Raw genomic sequence first — 14471 nt, 5'->3', positions numbered from 1 at the left:
TGTGCAGCTCCAGGACCCTGACATCCACTCATCTGATATTTCAGATCAGCAGTTTAGAGCTGGCTCTGATATTACTTGTCACGTGCCGAAACTTAAGCTCCAGGCTCGTGTGGCTTCAGAACCTTGGCATCCACTAACTTTTGTGAGGTATTGTCCGTTCTGATTTCCTGACCTCACGATTGTATCCTACAAAAATACATCACAAAAAAAAACGATATGAACCTTTATATATTCCAATGATCCTCTTTTTATGTCTGATATAAAATTAAGGACTCCTCTTAACTCATTTTATGTATGATATAAGATTAAAAACTCCTATAACACATGCACATATAACAATCGAATTTTAAAAGTTCAATTGTTTTCTCGGGGATTAAGTGGGGCTTACCCTCTTTGAACCCTGGACTTTTTGGTTTGCACAAACATATCCGGTGAGCCCAACATAAGGAATTAAGTAGGAAGCAATGAGGTAGTTGATGCTATTGGCGCAAGGGTCAAAAGGGGCACCAATGGCTTCCCAAATGTATGATCTATTACTTTTGGCAAATGATGATGCACTCAAATTGTGGCCTTGGAAATCCCTTCACTGTCTTATTAATTGCTCTATCAGAACCTGTCACGTAAAGAAACAAGTATGAGAGTATATCAGAAAAGACATGCTTCAAGCGTCCAACTTCTTGGAAAGCAAATTGTAGGATTACATATTTCGTCAATGAATGAAGATTGGCCACTTTGGCATCAATGGGAGGTGGACCCCATTGTTAATTTTGGAACAACTTTATCCAAGCCATGACCCAAAGCACGGTACAAGAAAAACTCAGCCTATAAATATTCTAGATTCATAAGAAACCTTAACAAATTCACATCGGATTTCGGGAGCGAGGATTGTCTATAATCTACGAGAAAGTATGAAGAATATGCAAAAGAAAGGAGGGAGAAGAACAGGGAAGAAATGACAATGGCTGCAGAGGAAAAGGAAGGTGTCATGGCTTTGATTGTCTTGAGTACTTTACTACTTTTGCTAGTGATAGTGACGCATGTCTACTTGAAGGTATTGCTCTTATATATACAAGGATCAAGGCTGAAGGGGCTGTAACGAGGCAAATGGGAATGCTTGGTCAAACCTCAAAATTTATGTGTATCTGTTACTGATTCAGGAGGAGGATTAAAGGAGTTTGGTTTAATGGTATGTCTATGCATGAAGACTCACTCAGTGGATTACAAAACTCATTTTTTTCCTTCCAAGGATATGGATTATAAAGGTTTTAGCCCCCTTTAATTAAGTTAGCTTTTTTTTTATTAAAGGACAGTTCGGTACATAAAGCTTTTGCCATGCATGAGATCCGAAAAAAAGTCTATTGTATATAGTTTTTTTTTTAATCTTTATGCAAAAAAATTGTTTTCACCGTTTGAATCTAAATCACATGACAACAACGTTACCTATTGCGACAAGACTCCCCTCCTAAGCATTTTTATTTATTCGAATTATAAATTTTTTAAAATATAATATTTTTTTTTATAAGATCACATATTAAAATCATATTAACCTTAAAATTTTTGTATTAATGCTGGTGGAAGCCATTAACTCGGGGATTTCGAGGTGTTGTTTCTTGGCCACTAAATGAGGAGTGGAGAATGCTGCATTCATAAAAGATTAGAAGTCCCGTAAAATTTGAAGCTTAAAATCGTTTCCTCCATTGGATTTATCCATCAATAAGATGATGTTAGAGCCGCATGGCAATCCAACTGAATTGCGCATGTTTCTAGGCCTGTTAATACATATGGTTCAAAGCGGCAAAATTGGAACAGCTTTATGCATACTGAGCATTCAGCAATTCTTACAGCTTTTGCTTGCAGTATTTGCCTTTCTCCCTGGGTTAGAAGTCAAGAGGAACCTCCATTAAAAGTGTTGGCTGTTGAGCTTGGTACATGATTTTCATTGTTCATATCAATATAATTTCTTCATTTAATACTTCATAGTCATGAAAATTCAGAAACATACAATACAAACCTTCCAAGAATAGCTCTCAAACCTGAACGCAAAGAGATGTTTAGAAGAAAGCTACCTATTTAGCAACTTTCTCAGCTTTAAGATTTTCTCTACCTGTATTACCCACAGTAGCTGATTTATTATCCGAATCTTCTATGTAATCATCATCTCCTGCAATAATACCATCTTCAAAAATATCCACATCATCCTCTCCATCCCAATCCTCTCTAAGGTCTTCTTCATCATCTTCGACTTCATACACATCATCATAATCTTCATCATCTTCCTCTTCATCAAAATCATCATCTCCACCTGCACCTAGAGTGTGCCACTCAGGTGGAGGCGGACAATCCTCTGTGATTGCCTCATCTCTTTTTATCACCAGATGCCGAATGACTCTTTCATCTATGTCTAACATGGTCTTAAAGTCATTAATCCATCTAGCTTCTAACTCAAAGTTCATCAAGATGTAGTGGGCATTCTTAGCCTTCTTTATCTTGTATGCTAGTCTTCGGAGACCCCAATCATTCAATCTCCACAACCTGCCTCTCTTCTCCCTCAAGAAATCTGCAGCATGTATTTCATAGATATAATAGAAGAAACTTACAGCAGGTTGCGAAAGGAATTATTCCCTTTTTTTAGATTATTCTAATTAAGTTCCGCACGAATATGCAATCACAAGAAGCATTTTGGAGAAAAGATAGATATTAATTTTATCCATTGGCTTGACCATTTTATCTCATTTTTAAAATTGATAGAATTCTAAAGTTGATTAGATATCATCCCAGTACCACCTTAGAAATGAACTCTGTTCGCTTTTCCTCAGAAATGGCAAAAGAAGAGATCTATACCCACTCAGTAAATCTGTTTCAGAGATCTATTCCCACTCTGTAAATACGTTCGAAGGAATTTGTTGGATATTCAATGAAAGGATGCTAATAGCCCAAAACAAAAATGAACAATAAGCATACAGTTTACTTGGAAAAAAAGGAAGGAACAAAGAAGAAAGAACAGATATATGGAAGGGAGAAAGATCACCTTGAACTTTCTCATTGACACTTTCAACCTCTTCGGCATGTTTCTCATGAACTAAATAAACAACCTCATAGTGTCGCACTGTATAAACAAGGAGAATAATGAATCATGAGAAAGTGAGCAGATGTCAAAGCATCATTATAAAGAGAAAATCCATGTCGTCTATACAATGATAAAAAGTTTCGCTTCTCCATATTTGACTAAAATCAGACCAAATGCAACTTTGATACTACACAGGCTAATCAAAACATGAGTTTCCTCAAATCCTTCAACCATCCAAGAAATGCACCACTTTAAGATGTTCTTATTCCAGTATAATATTTCTTGCTTTTAAAAGGGAAGAAGCAGGGAAAAGAGACTATAATTGTGAAAACCAAATCAAAAGCTTGATGGCTATGATAGAATAATAAATTCTTCAAGAAACCAACCATAAATTTCTTTATGTTTAATCCTAGTATTCTAGCACAAACTAGCAGGCTTACTGCGTTCAACGTCCAATGTGCTTTGCAGCTGAAGATTGAGAGATTCATACAACTCTTCTGCAAATTTACAAACAAACTTAATGAGTACAACACAGCCATATTTATTTATCTGAAATAAAAGAGTGGATTAGACAAACTTAATGAACATAGCTGACTTACGTTCTTCATCATCAGCAAAATCCGGGAGAAGTCTACCATCTTCCTGAACTTTCTTCTGCAATTCAAAGAGAAAACCCACATCCCAAATTCAGTCAAAAAGATTAAGCAGTTAAATTTTCTCTCATGAAACACAAAAATAGTCAGTTCTCAATAAGAAAGCCTTGGTCTCTTGCTCTTATTAAGCAGAAAATTCTATCTTTACTAATGTCAGAAATGAAACCCCTATAGATATTGCAGAAATACAAGAACACAAACAAAGAAAGCATACAAGGAGAAGGAGAGAAAAAGGATTTGTAAAGAGAAGAGACCTCTTTGAGAAGCACAGCTTCAGGGAAAAACCCAGTGATCTCATCTGGTTTGGGGATGAAACTGTGAGTGTTTTGCTTATTATCATTGTTTTTCTTCTTCTTTGCCCCCACAATTAAAAGCTTTCTACGACCAAGGTAAGAGGTCTCATGCGGTAATTTCAAGAAAGAGTTTTGGTTGTCAAAGAACCCACTTTTAATTTTCAGTTTTGGTAGACTCGAAGCAACAACTTTTGTAGAAGAGTGTAGGAGTGACTCCATTGCTGGAACCGGCAAAGCGCAGGTACAAGAAGATATCGATTTAATATATGGAATTATGGATAAAAAAGATTGGATTGGGCCATTTCTAGGAGTTTAGCTGGCCGCTACTAACCAATGGGTTGAATCTGCTTCATGTACTACCCAATACCAATGGGCTTAGATTGGATAAGGATTCAGCTTTACTTGATCAAGTGCCAGACATCTGAAAGCCTATTTATACATCGCTCTTGTCAAGTTCTCCACAAAGATGAGATGTGTGATTTTCATTTTTGATCGCATTGTTCGTGGTTCACATCCTTTCAATTTTCTTCCTTGGGGAAAGAAAGAAGATAATTTGTCCTGAACTATCTTCCTAGCTTCATATGTGGCAACTGATTGCATTGGTACTCATGAAACCAGTTCTGGAGTTATAAAGCGTAGCATCATAAAGCATCCCTAGAAAAACAAAACTGCTTCTACGGCTCTAGGCTTTGGTCATTTTTGTCTTTGCCATTCAGTTTTAGCTTAATCGAGATCGAAATACAGACGGCTTCTCACATGGGGTTGGATGTGTGCTTTGTGGTTTATACGAGGTTTCGTATTAATTCAAATCAACTGATTTTAAATTAACAACGTATTTTATCTCTAAAAAAAAAAAAAAAAAAAAAAAAAAACAACAACAACAACAAATTATATGTTCTCTTTGTTTCCGTAAGCCATCAGCGATGGACTATAAAAGTAATGCCTGAACGTCCCAATTAAGTGAAACTCACATCTCGCATTAGACAGGCTTACATCGAAAGATTGGGATGTGTGAATTGTGATTTATACGAGATTTCGCGTTAATTTAAATCAATCCATTTTGAGTTAATGGCAAGACTTTCCTCTGAACAGAAAAAAAAAAAAAAATCAAAATAAAGACAAGAATAAGTAGGCCACTGCAAATATTTGGAAATGCTGTCACCAGGAAAGATTAACCTCCAGGCTTTGCAATCTATTTCATACTTTGTATGATGCTCCTTATCTAATTATTTGAGGAAACTGCGGGAAAAAGAAAAAGATAGGAAGAAGATAAAATGCTACATTACATTGGCTTGATAATATGCTCAAGGCGCCTCTACTCATACTTTCCCGAGAATAAGTTCAACTTGGATTCATGCTTTCAGGAGGCAATCAGTTGTTTTTACTGCCAAAAATTGCTTAACCCTCTAAGGAATCTGGGGTTACAAACAAATCATGATGACTGCTCACCATTGTTTCTTTCCTTTTTTCTTTCTCTTATTTCCACTGCCACCATTCGTATTGCTACCACTACTCTTCGAGCCACTCCCCGGTTTGGCAAACGGGGTCTCAGCAGAGGTGCTGCCGCTAAAATTGTCAAACATGCCTGCTTGTACTGCATTCTGTAACCACTCTAAGAATTCTTCTTCTGTCATGGTTTCTTCCAGATTAGGTGTTGGTATCTTGCCACCTCTCTGTCCTGAACTTGATCCCTTGCTGGTACTATGCTTGGAAGTCACGCTAGTATTCACATGAAAACTTGGCTTATGCGTGTTAGGTGGACATCTCATTCCCTGCAACAAAATCCAGCAGTATTGAGTGTTCTATCCTCAATTATAGACTTTGTAAGAGTGGCTCTAGACATGGATGCAGATTGCAAGGGTGTCCACATCAAAGTCAGACACATTTCTTGCCACTAGATGCATGAATTGGATCATATCAAAGGCCAATTTCAATGTTTGAAGAGATAAATAATACAGTTTCACAAAAGACAGATATGAATGTCAAAGTGGAATGTTGAGTTTCTCTCTCCCTAGGGCTTTAGGAAAGACAAATAGGTACCACTTGTGAAAGCTCGCAAAACCCATTTTAGCATCGTATTCAACTCCAGATATCTTTGTATTAACAGTTTCCATATGTATTTTGGGTCAAACTTTCAGTATATACTTTGAAAAGTTCATTTGTAATAACCAAAGATCACTTCAAACTTTTGTACATATAACTAGAAAGAAAGCACTAGATCCTGTTAAACTTTCGACTGTGATGTTTCAAAGAAATTCATTCATGATGGATGGCAAATTAACTTGTTAAATACCAAGTAAACATCACTTTACCTGACAAATATACCACTCAGTAGCATCATATATCTTGTTATCAGCACAGACATAGGAAGAGGGAGGATCCACCTAGACCAATTAGGAAATAACTTTATGTAAAAAAGCAGAAACAAATCTCAAGAATATCAACTGAAACAAGACTTGACCCTAAACTAACGGGGGGTAAATATTTTAAAAGCAATTCCCATACCTCTTCTTTTTCAACTGCATTTCTAGAGATCATACTATCCATTTTGTGTTGAATCAAAGAAATAGCAAAAAAGAAAAATTTCAGCATGTAGTGAGAGGTGGACAGTGCATACCTTCTGCAATAACCCAAAAAAAAAGGGCTGCGAAGATTGTTCAACCCATCCATCTCCATCTTTTGCTTGATGAAAATCTTTGCATTCCTTAGACAAGATAAAGTTCCAAAAACAAAATTAATTCCTTGTTAGGGAACACCATTTGAAAGATATTTGGGTTTCTCATGCCTGATAACAATATGCTGGTTGTCAAAGTCATGAACAAAAGGACAAGTTAAAACAATTCATGCTTTAGGCGGAAAGCACATACCTGGCACCATCTTGCTTGAGATTTTGATTTCTTGGTGTGTACCCAGACATGAAAGTTACCACATTTTTTGCAGGCAATTTGCCTAGATTCTCCAAAAGGTTCCTTCCCGTCAGCCTCTGAACGTGCAAATACAGAGGAAAAAAAACCATGTCGGCCATTCTGGACAAAGAATTGCAACAAAATGTTAAGTAAGATGATGCAAAGATTGATATACCTACTGAGAACATGTAAAAAACTTCCATCCACTTCAGAAAAATATTTGCCATGCAAACATGATCCACATCCTTTAAGAAAACGAATAGAAATGAAATGCTTAAGACAGTCATTACTTGGCAATAATCAGAAAAAACATTTTAATACAGCATTAGTACCTTTCAAAGCTCTAACTCAAATGACCAGTGGCAGTAAATAAAAAACTTAAAATAAATAAAGCAGTATAAAGCTACTCTAGGGTTTCACAGACATGTCTGACAAGTGAAAACCCTCTGATACAGCTAAGAAAATGACATAGTTCAATGAGACAAGTAAAAAGTCATAAACTGGAATACAGATGCACCAAATGAATGACTTGGAAATGTGTACAATTAGATAATCATGAGCTTAATGATCTATAAAATAAAATAAAATAAAAAACTACTTGTTACATTTTTCTGCTGGGAATGCATAATAGGAATAATCACAAATAAGGATGCTGGGGGAAAGTCAAAGATGATTATAGAAACCAAAGTCTCCAAGCAACTTGAACATGATATTCTTCCTTTATATTCAAGTGAAAACTTGCAGGATGTATGTTCAAACCTTTTGAGAAGCATTTTCAAACCGGCGGAAATAGTTTAGCAGCTCCTCCCTCCTAAGTTCATCATCATATGCTTTTCGCTTCAAGGAATCAGGTAAGACCTATAAATGAAATTATATTATTAACAAAAAGGAAATGTCAAACCACCAAAGGGGGGGGGGGGGGGGGGAATAATAAACCAAGAGATTACCTCATATGCATTTTGAAGTTTTTTAAAAGCATCTGCAGCCTTTTCATTACCCATATTCTTATCAGGATGGACCAGCATTGCCTAGCAAACAGTGCAAATTTCAATACCATAGACATCTTGTTCCTATTTTTTGGTAAGCAATTGGAAAACAATAACAAACAGTGGGTATCATGTGTAAGCTTATCCAAAAGAACTTTCATAGAAACTCACTTACATTTTACTCCATTGACTATATCACATTTGGCCAATAAAGTTCCAGAAAATTTTGAAGAAATATTCAGAATGAGTGACAATCACAAATGGAAATATGATTTATGATCATACAAATAGTGTGAAATAAACATAGGATGTACCTTTTTTCTATATTCTCGCTTCAGTACATTAACATCAACATTCTGATATCGTGACAAACCCAATACAGAATAGTGATCAGTGCAGTTCAACAATCGAGCAACTTCCTCTTCAGAAGTTATCTCAGTATCAACCCCACTAGTTGAAGCTACACCAGGACCACGATCTGCTGAAAACCCTGGGACATTTTCAGAGAATGAAGCATGCACTGACTCTTCATTGAAGAAGCCTGGTTGACCATGCATTCCATTGGTTTGTTCGGGGTTTCCATCAGGTCTTGCTTGCTGATTTATGTTGTTATTTAGGTAGTAGATCAAAACATCACTTGAGATAAATGATAGATTTAGAGCCAAAAGTAAACCGAGCCATCCAGCATATATCCAAGCACAATATACAGAATATATTGTGGTGATCAATAACGCAATATGCTCATGGCTAAATGAAAATGCCAACCCTGAATAATAGAAAAATTAGAATTCCATAAGTTTGACAGAATAAAATTGCAGATAGATCTAAGAAAAGGGAAAAAATTACCTCCAAGGAAGATCACAAGAAGTGTTGTCCAGAAACTTCCATAAAACCACAGGAAAATAGTTCCAAAAACAGCTACTACCAACATTGCGACAGTAACCCCAACAAAAACTGCTGTCAGAGCAGCTATGGCCTGTGTAATCAACATTTACACAAGTAATATGAATGCATAGTTTGTCAATAGCTCAAGAAATTCCTCAAAAGATTCAATAAATCGTTTTGAAAAAAATTACACAAACCTAGCACTCAATAGCCCAAGAAATTCAACAACAAAATCAAATAAATCCTTGTGAAAACATTTTTATGCAATCGATAGTTCAAGAAATCCTCAACATGCAAATTAAGGCATCAGGATCTCATGGAAAAAGAAACGTTAGGAAAACAAAGAGGTGATGGAACCAGTGCTTACCAACACCATAAGAGACTTCACCATCCCGACCACGGCAATCATTGAGAAAATACTGCACCATATAACTGAAAAAAGAGATGTAGTACCCATGCGCAGGAAGGAATCAATGCCCCTAAGAGTGCAGTCCAACCAGACTAATGATAAAAGAAGCATTATATTTCCAAAATGCACGAGCCATCTCAACACAACGGGATATAAACTCTCAATCTTTACTTTGACACGATCTCGAGCATTATACATGTTAGCTGTGAGGGAAATGAAAATTGGCCTCTGCCTCTCCAGCCACTGGCTTATCACCTTCAAGGTGGATACAGCTGATGCTCTCACATTTCTTACCACCACATTATCTGAAAACTCTACATTATCCAAGGCATCTTTAATGTGAAAACCATTCAGCAAGCAGCTCCAAACTCCTTTTTTGTGTTTCAGATTAAGGTTCTCACCAGGTGATATTTCATTCTCTTCCCTTCCACTTGAAGCTTCCTTTGAAGGTGCAGTTTCAACACAAACCTCTGAATTGCTCCCAGAAGATATTGATCGGCCAAGAACCTCAGCTGCATCCCCATGTTTCTCTGTTGTCACAGATTCCTCAGCATTCTGCTTATAGTTATTCTCAGTACCTGCATGATGACCTTTGCTAACGCTCTCTGCTGAAGGACTGCCAGGAGGATTACCATTTGGTAGTTCCTCTCCAGGGAAAACCTTTACCTCACTTGCTTTACCTCTTCCATTTGCATTGGGGACTGCCTCTGAACCCCTTTTCTTCCCATTCTTCTGCTGATTACCTTTTCGAGCCATGAAATTATATGTATTGTCGTAGCTTCGTAAGAAAGGAAATTACTTTAAGCCATCCCTAGTCCAGAAAGGGAACCATGGATGATAGTTTTGACATGAAAAGACCTCCCCTAAACCAAAAAAATTTCACCTGCAACCAAAGAATGAACACAGTTAGCCAGTATATTTTGGAGAAATGCTTAACACAAAAACACACTATAAGATAACCTATGAATTTATACTTACTAGAACTTGTATCAGGGTATGCCAAAACAGGTATATGATGAAAGTTCATGCACTAAATATTCATCAGGTTTGATGTTGCCACCCAACACCAGGTAAAACAAGTTACTTGATACAAAACAGAAAAAGAAGCAACAGAGGTCTGATGTTACCAATTGACGAACTATCAAAGAAAATCCAAAATTGAGAGGATCATAGTCTATTATCACGCAAAAGTACGAATTGCACAAAAGACTGGTGAAAGAAAAACTATCTGACAATTTTCACAACAGCACCAACAAGACTTCCACAAAAATTCATCAATTTATCAAAAGGAAATTATTTCCTAGAAAGAAAACCAAACCTAGCTTGTAATTTCCACAAGAAATGAGTAAAACAAATTATCTTTTACTTTATTCCCAGTAATAACAGTCAACTTTTTAATCAATATGTTACTAAACACAGCTAATTCAATAACATAGACAAAACAATTCACATGCCTCTGTCAAGCTGGCAGCTATAACAAACAAGAATAACAAAGAAAACCCATTTGGGAACCAAAACCCAGAAATCATAACAGCAAGAGGGAAATATTAAAAGAAAAAAAAAAAGGCCTGTATAATCTACAAGAAGAAAATAAAGAACACCCAGATAGTCAAATCCTGCAAAAACAAAGACTTGACATTTGATAGAAGAAAGGGTAGGCAAAGGAACAGTTACCTTGGACCAGGGGAAGTGCAGTCACTATGGAGAAGAAAAATGAAAGAGACCCAAATAAAGAGAAACAATAAAAGCCCTAAAAATGAGAAGTAAATGAGCATTAAAGAAAAGGGGGTCAATAAAGCGTGATATTCTTTTGTTCTTGATGCTATAAAGCTAAAATTTGGTTTGTCTAATCTGTTTTCCACTGATTGAAAAACAAAAGGGTTAAATTAAAGGGAAGGTTTTTTAAAAAAATAAAATGGCGTTCTTGAAGATTAAAAAAACCAAAGACAGAATTTTGGGGAACTGCATAAAAAAGAGAGTCTTAAACACAGGAAGCTCTAAATGTATGTTGTGTTCTTCGCATCCTATGACCAAGATTGGATTTTCCTGTTAGGGCCTGTTTGGTTGTTGACCTTTGGTTCAGTTCTGTCCTCGAATTTCTTGTTCCTGGTTAAGGTTATTATTTTAGCCTCTTAGGCTTTTAGCAGGTTTTTTTGTCGAAGGATTTTTTTTTTAAGAAAATAATTAACAGATTTAGCATGCTAGGCTCATTTGTTTGAGTAGTGATTTTAAAGAAAAAAATAAAATTTAAGAAATATATTAGTGATCATTAACGAATTTTTTATCAGTATAATATGAAAAATAAAATTAATATTTGAATTTTTTAATAAAAAAATAATTTAAACAAATTTGAGTAGCACAAGTAATATATATATAATTTAAAATTTAATTTTATTAATTTATAATTCATTTTAAAATAATATTTAATAAATTTAAAATTTAAATTCAACGATCGCAAGATTTAAATATTAAATATGAATCATAATTCACATACTTCATAATTTATTTCATATATTCTATACTCCATAAACTAAAATGACTATCCGACGAGATTAAAGTATCTCGATCAAGATTATAAATTCATTTTCTATCAATCATAACAAATTACACACTTATATTTCAAAAATACAAAAATTTCGCAATCAAACTACCAAAATAGAATGGGCTAAAAAAAATTTGAACACGAATTTTCACTTTGTATTGAAAAGCTAGATTTCGTGATTCTTGTGAATCTAATTCAGTGAAATTTCATGCAGTAAAATGAAAGTATTATAAATCTCCAAAATAATAAATATGATTTTTTTTTTAAACAAAAGAATAGGCTGATACAACACATAATTTATCTATATCTAAAAGTAACCTCTGTCATTGCTGTCACCGTCCAAGTTTGGCATATAATTGATGTTTAATGTGTTGATGAATCGTTACTGCATTTGAACTTCAAAAGAAGGAAATAAATTGAAGAGAAATGGTGTTTGCATCCTTGAATTTTGTTTATGATTGATTCCATCTAACTAAAACCAAACCATTCCAGCAATAAGTTCCACATACTACATTCCATTCAATTATCCAAACATATAAAGCATTTTCATGCAGAAAGCTAAAGGCATCACTTCATAACATATCCACTTCATTTCCAAGCTTCAAGATAGAGGAGAAAAGGGAAAAAGTAACATGCACAACTTTTGACCCCATATCTACTCTGTAAAAATGGTACGAAAATGACTAAAAAGATAGGAATTAATGGTGATGATGTGATCTGATTTTGCTTTCTGGAGAAGAAAACATTCTAGCATTCAACAAGAAAACAATTCTGGAACAGGTTTTCAAGGCAATGAAACCTGGATGAGGAAACAATGCTGAAATCCATAACTTTTTGTAGGCATTTATCTTTGTTGGGTTGAACTGAGATGATATGATTTCAACAAATACTACAATTAACCAAGCTTTGATTAATTGTGATGGTCAGCCAAAATGCAGTTAAAATGCTTCAAACACTCAGAACCATGTCATGAATTTGTCCCACTACCAGCAATTAGCTGAATACTAAATAAAGGTTATACTTAATAACCTATGACCATAACTTTTGCCAACAAAAGTACAAATTTCAGAACCACAAGCATACTCTGCTTAATAAATCGTTCGTATGAATAATTGTATACAATAAATTTTAAATGATAAAGAAAGAGCTTAAAAATCACAAATGTACAAGCCACAATGTTTAAAATGAGTTATTTACGTACAATAATTCATTATATGTTTACCAAACCTAAATCACAAGGGAAGATTGTGCTCTGAAATGCATGAGCTGAGAACCACAATGGACAAGTAGCACTGTTTTTCACAGAGTACATCTCCTTCCACACTCTACCCCTCTGATGGTATACTAAGACCTGCTTGTGGGTTGCCAAAAAGACATACTCACCAGTTTGAGTGATAGGGAAAATGCCAGGTACTAGTCCCCTAATGCATCTAAGACTCACCCTATCCACAATATGCCACAGTTCTCTCTCATAGTCTTTCATTACCCAAATCTTCATCCATGCATCTGAAATCTGAATCAAAGATAAGCACCCACTGGACTCCAACAAATAAACTCTATTTCCAGTCCTATAACTCACTTCATCAGGCAATGAAATCTTCCTCCATATCTCATAATCCAAATCAAGGGCAAGTATATAGGAACAACTAGCAGTCAACCAATGAAGGGCACCATTAACAAATACAACTTGATTCTTGTTCATATGGGTGAAATGATCTTCTTGAAATGAAAGAAACTTCCTCCACTTATTTGAATCGGAATCAAATATCAAACATATGAAAGTCCCATCAGGTCTATGACCAAATGTGCGATGATGGCCCGCTAACACAACATTAAACTTATTCCGTGATAAATCACATGCTAAACCAACAAGCATGGCTTCCCCATCAGGATAAAACCGCGTGACAGGCCTCCCTCTACTCTTAGGAAGCAACTTAAACTCTCTAGTCATAGGGTTACAAACGTAGAAAACACCCTTATCAGGAATGCTAGAGCAACACAATAAGCCATTACATGATGCTCTAACCTTGACTCTATCTTTCAAGAAATCCAACGAAAATTCAGAGACACCCCTCAAGTTGTCAACACAAATCAAGCTTGATTTCGATTCTGTTGAATCCGAAATCTCAACCAGCACCATTGGGTTCTTACCAGACACCTCATTATAAAGTCTTATAAAATACTTGTCCGATGCTAATCTATACCAAAGTTTGCAGACAGTTTTTGCTTTAAAAAGGGACTTTACAGGCAATCTTGCCAGAATCTGAAGAACAACTTCATCAGGGAAAAAACCCATCTCTGAAATTCATAATTCAATCGAGAACCAAAAAAAAAAAAAAAACAAAGAATTAAATTTTGCTTACCAGGTGAACTGAAACTGTCATTTCTGAGACAAAGAAAAAGTCTCTTTTTTTTTTTTTTTAATTCTTTTGGGTTTCTAATGAATCGTCTGGTGAAGCTAATTATGTGAAAGGAGACGATGGCGGTTTGGGGAAAGCGATCTGCCATGAAATAGCAGTGAATTTGCAGTTCAGGGCCCTTCACAAAGAAGACATAACTAAATGGGCTTTTCCTTCTCCTTTTCCTTTTCCGATGGTTAAAAACGGACTCAACCCAGTTACCTTAACTGAAATCCATATTTAGATTTGAATAGTGGTGTATTTGTATAATATAAAATATTAAAATTTATATATTTTAATTATATTTTATATAAAAATTATATGTATAATT

General features: G+C 35.4%; 3 protein-coding genes across 5 annotated transcripts; all 3 read right to left on the bottom strand.

Moving 5' to 3' along the window:
- Nucleotides 1-1933: 1933 nt before the first annotated feature.
- Nucleotides 1934-4359, bottom strand: RFC3 (Translation elongation factor EF1B/ribosomal protein S6 family protein). The gene is made up of 5 exons (XM_022865998.2): nucleotides 3975-4359; nucleotides 3667-3721; nucleotides 3508-3564; nucleotides 3029-3106; nucleotides 1934-2557 (listed from the first exon to the last, which is right to left on the bottom strand). The coding sequence occupies exons 1-5, from the start codon at nucleotides 4230-4232 to the stop codon at nucleotides 2067-2069; spliced, it is 939 nt and encodes a 312-aa protein (XP_022721733.1). The 5' UTR covers nucleotides 4233-4359; the 3' UTR covers nucleotides 1934-2066.
- A 767-nt stretch (nucleotides 4360-5126) lies between these two features.
- LOC111279099 (uncharacterized) lies at nucleotides 5127-11198 on the bottom strand. Of its 3 annotated transcripts, none has more exons than XM_022865995.2 (10): nucleotides 10874-11198; nucleotides 9158-10082; nucleotides 8752-8881; nucleotides 8220-8671; nucleotides 7867-7947; nucleotides 7679-7777; nucleotides 6881-7039; nucleotides 6631-6717; nucleotides 6326-6397; nucleotides 5127-5785 (listed from the first exon to the last, which is right to left on the bottom strand). In XM_022865995.2, the coding sequence occupies exons 2-10, from the start codon at nucleotides 9953-9955 to the stop codon at nucleotides 5459-5461; spliced, it is 2205 nt and encodes a 734-aa protein (XP_022721730.1). In that variant the 5' UTR covers nucleotides 9956-10082; nucleotides 10874-11198; the 3' UTR covers nucleotides 5127-5458. The 3 variants fall into 3 exon arrangements, with proteins under 3 accessions (XP_022721730.1, XP_089612866.1, XP_022721731.1); XM_089756740.1 differs by having other exon boundaries at nucleotides 10178-10881; XM_022865996.2 differs by lacking the exon at nucleotides 6326-6397.
- A 1585-nt stretch (nucleotides 11199-12783) lies between these two features.
- Nucleotides 12784-14368, bottom strand: LOC111280129 (F-box protein At5g49610-like). The gene is made up of 2 exons (XM_022867304.2): nucleotides 14105-14368; nucleotides 12784-14004 (listed from the first exon to the last, which is right to left on the bottom strand). Exons 1-2 carry the CDS (start codon nucleotides 14123-14125, stop codon nucleotides 12952-12954), a joined length of 1074 nt encoding a protein of 357 aa, XP_022723039.2. The 5' UTR covers nucleotides 14126-14368; the 3' UTR covers nucleotides 12784-12951.
- Nucleotides 14369-14471: the final 103 nt, after the last annotated feature.

The sequence above is a fragment of the Durio zibethinus genome, chromosome 27 (assembly GCF_047325235.1).
Source record: "Durio zibethinus cultivar Kanyao isolate XHJ-2024 chromosome 27, ASM4732523v1, whole genome shotgun sequence".
NCBI lineage: Eukaryota > Viridiplantae > Streptophyta > Magnoliopsida > Malvales > Malvaceae > Durio > Durio zibethinus.
The sequence above is the reverse complement of the archived record's forward strand: the minus strand, read 5'-3'. Positions and strand labels throughout refer to the sequence as shown.